This window comes from Amphimedon queenslandica, unplaced genomic scaffold, assembly GCF_000090795.2.
Source record: "Amphimedon queenslandica unplaced genomic scaffold, v1.1 AMPQUscaffold_11711, whole genome shotgun sequence".
NCBI lineage: Eukaryota > Metazoa > Porifera > Demospongiae > Haplosclerida > Niphatidae > Amphimedon > Amphimedon queenslandica.
Genome location: NW_003548047.1, coordinates 1 through 5,946, shown reverse-complemented (window position 1 = coordinate 5,946; position 5,946 = coordinate 1). Strand labels below are relative to the sequence as shown.

Genomic DNA, 5,946 nt, shown 5'->3' with positions numbered 1-5,946 from the left:
TTTTAAAAATAAAAAGAACATTATACATTCACATAAATGTTGTTCAGAGCTGCTCAACTATAAGAGGAATAAAAGAGAAATCATAAATCATGATACACAGTGTTCATACAGTCACTTACTGTAACTGTTGACATCAATCTCATCAGGCAACTCAGTGATGTTGACTTCAAAACGATCTTGAACGGAATTAAGAACTTGAGCATCAGTTTTCTCAGAGACAAATGTGATGGCAAGGCCTTTGGTTCCAAATCTACCAGCCCTAGCAACCTAAAATGAAACAAAAATGTTAAAACAAAAAAAAGATAAAATAAAATTCATAGTAAAATACAAAGACAATGCTTTAGTTGCTGTGGCTTACTCTGTGGAGGTAGGTATCACTGTCCTCAGGCATATCATAATTAAAGACAATGTTGACTCTTTCAATATCCATCCCACGACCAAACAGATCAGTAGCTACCAGAATACGCTTACTGAACCCTTTGAATGCCTAATACTTGGCCAATTAAAAATGAAAATTATTTCACTAAAATAATATCTAATGTTTAACATATGCATTCTAACTGTACTGTGGTTATAATTATTTTGAGGGACATCATAATTCTGTGATATTGATCATTGTAGATGCCTGGAAGATAATGATTCAGGCATCAATTTTGACTTAAATTTAAATTTCCAAATAAATCTTGTTTAAAATAAATACAACTATCCTCCTATAATAGTAGGTACAACTTAATTCCTACCATACCTAGTTCGTTCATAGTCTTATCCATTTCAGTCTCAATATGACTCACAGTTGGTGCTAGTGTCTCCTCCAATCTCAGTGAGTCTATATGATTCCTCTTAGCTGCTGACCACGCCTTCTTTGCCCGAGAGCTACTGTATGACATCATCACTTTCTCAAGACCCTCAGAATACTCTTCCTTGGATATGGACTTACGCTTGGAGGGATTAGGATCAGTCACTGGAGTATCAGTTTTACCTGTAGAGATCAAGCACATAAAGAGTCATGTATCAATATCATTGCTTGCCTGATATGCATGTACATGTACAAATTAATGGGCAGGAGGCCATGACTCAAAATAATTTGTTACTGGCATGGCCTTGAACTTCTACATAGCATAAGGACATCAATACATGTATGTATCAGAAAATGTAATAAAAATTGGGAGTGATTTCAGAGCCATTTTTTGGAAAAAACCATGGGCTATAGCCTTGGGCATTTTTCAGAAATTGACTCATTTTTTAAAAATAGCCATAATTTGAAAAGTTGAAGTTAGAATGAGCTCAAACTTGCTATGCAGCAGAAAACATAATAAAAATTGGGGGTGATTTTGGAGCCATTTTTTGGAAAAAACCATGGGCTATATAGCCTTAGGCATTTTTCAGAAATTGGCTCATTTTTAAAAATGGCTGTAACTCGAAAAGTTGAAGTCGAAATCAGCTTAAACTTGTTATGTAGCATAAGTACATCAATATGTATCAGAAAACATAATAAAAATTGGGGGTCATTTCGGAGCCACTTTTTTGGAAAAAACCATGGGCTATAGCCTTAGGCATTTTTCAGAAATTGGCTCATTTTTAAAAATGGCCGTAACTTGAAAATTTGAAGTCAGAATCAGCTCAAACTTGCTATGTAGCATAAGGACATAAATATGTATCAGAAAACATAATAAAAATTGGGGGTGATTTCAGAGACATTTTTTGGAAAAAATAATGGGCTATAGCCTTCGGTATTTTTCATAAATTGGCTCATTTTTTACACGGCAGTAACTTGAAAAGTTGGAGTCGGAATCAGCTCAAACTTGTTATGTAGCATAAGGACATCAATATGTATCAGAAAATGTAATAAAAATTGGGGGTGATTTCAGAGCTATTTTTTGGAAAAAACCATGGGCCTGTATAGAATATACAAACATTAATAGATACATGTATTCTACTGATGGCTGGCTACAGAGTCTACCATACCTTTGATATAAGGTGTCATATGAAATATATCAGTATTATGTAACTCCATAGTACCAGTCTCTTTATCAAGAACACCAATCATATACCTGCATGTAAGTATTAATTACTAAATTATACTGTATAGCGGGAAATTTTGGAGGGAATTAAATTTGGCGAATTTGGTGTTTTGATAGCCATTTGCCAAAATAAAATCCGCCATTTTGAGCCTTTATATGCATGCTCAATGGCACATGGCCACTAATTCGCCAAATTAAAATCTGCCAATAACCAAAATTTAGCAATTCGCCAAATTTTACTCCTTCCAAAATTTCCCGTTATACGGTATTAGTTTGTAACTCACAGAATCTTAATTTTTAAAAATTATTAATAGAGTTAATTAAACAGATAAAATCTAAGCGCGGCGCTACTAATTACGCATAGAAACACTAAAGGTCTTTTCACACTAACACAGTTTTGAAGCTCTTTGATGCACTTCATCAATACAATCCACCTCTGGAGGTGAAATGAGAGTGATGTGCATTAATTGGAAACTACCCTACATGTAGTGTGAATACAATTAATACAAATCAGTGTACATTACTTTTGCCAGTGTGAAAAGATCTTTAATTAAATAGTCTCGTCATATCATTTGCTGAAAGGGGTGTGGCAAGATTATAAATGATCTCATCTCTCACTTTCTAAAAGGGAAGGTGTTCATGGTTCCCTCAGTCTCGTAATTGGTACCAATGTACGTCATGTGGTCCGTCTTTGTAACCAATGTCCTCCTCTTCATACCTTTCTCTTGGTAAAGAGAATGCTTTGCTTTAACATCTGAACTGGAATCAAGTCGGCCATTAGAGAATGATACTATAAAACAGAAATTGCATAAAAATGAATAAAACAAGTAGCCTAAATAAGTACACTTTCAAAAATAAAATACGTACATGAACGAGTTGCATGAAGCTTACATAAAGAAATGGACTCTCCCTCAGTGTCTGCCTCTTTAATAGTCACCTCCATTGTAGTGTAGACACGTGATCACACGTGATGTGTTAATAAGAGAGGCGTAGCTGCGCGCGCTGAGAGAATAAGTGGGCGCGGCGTTGAGCTGTAAATTAAAGTGTAAACCAGCCTCGCCCCTTTCTCTTTTCTTTTAGGTCATTTGGCTGACAAGTTTAAAGGTTTTCTGGTAATGGCTGGGATGCAATCTGAGGTACAACCATAACTTTTGGTCGTGTGTTATACATGACACAAATTTTGATACATTGTCATTATGTGCATTTCTCTATCTTATAGGAAGTAAGTCAATTCTCAGTTTACTTATTGACTATATTTTATCTTTTAATCTATCTTCTATTTAACCAATGATAATTGGATATGTCATTTTTATTTTGCAACAGTTTGTAAGTCATTATATTATATTATTTGAATTTATTTTTAAGCTTTCTTTCTCCCTGCTCCAATTGACAATATATAATGCAACTGTAATAATTGCACCGGCAATAGTTTGTAAGTCATAATGTGCATAAATTTTAAAATTTTCTTCCCCTCTGATTAACAATGATTGCTTTTATTTCACTATAGCAAGTGAGTCATAATGTGTACTGTTAATTTGTAACTTGCCTTCCTTTTGTTCTAATCAAAATTTAAAAATAGAGAGTAAGTCAAAATTCGTTATTTTTAATACCTTTAATTCTTCATTACACAATAGGTAGTAAGCCAAAAATGTATATCATTGCTTAAGTTTTTAACTCTTTTTCTTCAACCATTATTTAAATAGCGAGTAAGTCAAAATGTGATTATTTTTGTTTATACAATTACTTGTATCGTCCAAAATTGAACTGTTACTTGTATTTTCATTACACAATAGAGAGTAAGTCATAATTGTGTATCATGTAAAATATTTGCTTTCTTTATGATCTGATCAACAACCAATACCCATAGTTTGTAAGTCTGAATATATGATATTATCATCAGTAATGATATACACTTATCTATTGATTTTTTCTCTACTTCAACCATTGTAATTCTCAGATTGTAAGTCAAATGTGTTTTATTATTTATAATTGTCTTTCTCAATGATCCAATTATAATAGGCAGTAAGTGAAAATTTCAAAATGTGTTTTAGTCAATTTAACTTTAATTTGGAACTAACCAAAAATAATTACACTTCCTACAAAATAGAGAGTGAGTCAATATGTCAAAATAATGTTAAATTTTATCTCTTATTCCCGTCAATCAACAATGCAACATGATTAATACACAATAGAAAGTGAGTCAATATTCTGCATTTATTTTAACTTGTCTTTTCTTTTGAACTGTTATTTCCTTTTCAATACACAATAGTTTGTAAGTCTTACGGTGCATTTTTATTGTTTAATCTCTCTTTTCAATAATAATTGAAATCCTGTTTTTATTACACAATATAGAGAGTAAGTCATAATGTGTATTATTGGTTACATTAATTTTATAATCTAATCTGTCTTTCTCTACCAATCATTGATACTCAAACTGTTATTTATATTACACAATAGAGAGTAAGTCATTACATGTATTATTGGTTACATTTTATAATTTAATCTTTCTTTCTCTACCAATCAATGATACTCAAACTGTTAATTTTATGACACAATAGAGAGTAAGTCATAATGTGTATTATTGTTTACATTAATTTTATAATCTAATCTGTCTTTCTCTACCAATCATTGATACTCAAACTGTTATTTATATTACACAATAGAGAGTAAGTCATTACATGTATTATTGGTTACATTCTATAATTTAATCTGTCTTTCTCTACCAATCAACGATACTCGAACTGTTATTTTTATTTCTCAATAGATAGTAAGTCATAATGTGTATCATTAAATATGTATTTTATATCTTTTCTACCAATCAACGATACTCAAACTGTTATTTTTATTACTCAATAGGAGGTAAGTCATAATTTGGTTAAATTTTATAATTTAATTTGTCTTTCTCTACCAACGAATGATACTTAAACTGTTACTTTTATTACTCAATAGATGGTAAGTCATAATTTGGTTAAATTTTATAATTTAATTTGTCTTTCTCTACCAATGAACGATACTTAAACTGTTACTTTTATTACTCAATAGATGGTAAGTCATAATGTGTAATATTGGTTACATTTTTATATATTAATCTGTCTTTCTCTACCAATCAATGATACTTGAACTGTAATTTTCTTTACTCAATAGATGGTAAGTCATAATGCGTATTTGTTACATTTTTATAATTTAATCTGTATTTCTCTACCAATCAATAATACTTCAACTGTTATTTTTATTACTCAATAGATAGTAAGCCGTAATGTGTATCATTAAATATGCATTTTATAATTTAATCTGTCTTTTTCTATCAATCAACTATACTCAAACTGTTATTTTTGTTACATAATAGTATGTAAGTGATAATGTGTATTTTTGGTTACATTTTATAATTTAATCTGTCTTTCTGTACCAATCAATGATACTTGAACTGTTACTTTTATTACTCAATAGATAGTAAGTCATAATGTGTATTATTGGTTATGTTTCTATTATTTAATCTGTCTTTCTCTACCAATCAATTATACTTTAACTGTTATTTTTTATACTCAATAGGCGGTAAGTCATAATTGTATTATTGTTTATACATTTTATAATTTAATTTGTCTTTCTCTACCTATCAATGATACTTGAACTGTTTACTTTTATTACTCAATAGATAGTAAGTCACAATGTGTATTTTATTGGTTACATTTTTATAATTTAATCTGTCTTTCTTTACCAATCAATGATACTTGAACTGTTTACTTTTATTACTCAATAGATAGTAAGTCACAATGTGTATTATTAGTTACATTTTTATAATTTAATCTGTCTTTCTTTACCAATCAATGATACTTGAACTGTTACTTTTATCACGCAATAGCTAGTAAGTCATCATGGGTATTATTGGTTATACATTTCATAATTTAATCTGTATTTCTTACCAATC

At 30.5% G+C, this 5,946-nt stretch overlaps 1 protein-coding gene across 1 annotated transcript; it reads right to left on the bottom strand.

The window, feature by feature from the left end:
- Positions 1 to 2,876, bottom strand: LOC100633956 (spliceosome RNA helicase DDX39B homolog). The gene is made up of 6 exons (XM_020005124.1): positions 2,640 to 2,876; positions 1,966 to 2,051; positions 741 to 979; positions 359 to 487; positions 120 to 267; positions 1 to 57 (listed from the first exon to the last, which is right to left on the bottom strand). The coding sequence occupies exons 1-6, from the start codon at positions 2,735 to 2,737 to the stop codon at positions 44 to 46; spliced, it is 714 nt and encodes a 237-aa protein (XP_019860683.1). The 5' UTR covers positions 2,738 to 2,876; the 3' UTR covers positions 1 to 43.
- Between the last annotated feature and the right edge of the window lie 3,070 nt (positions 2,877 to 5,946).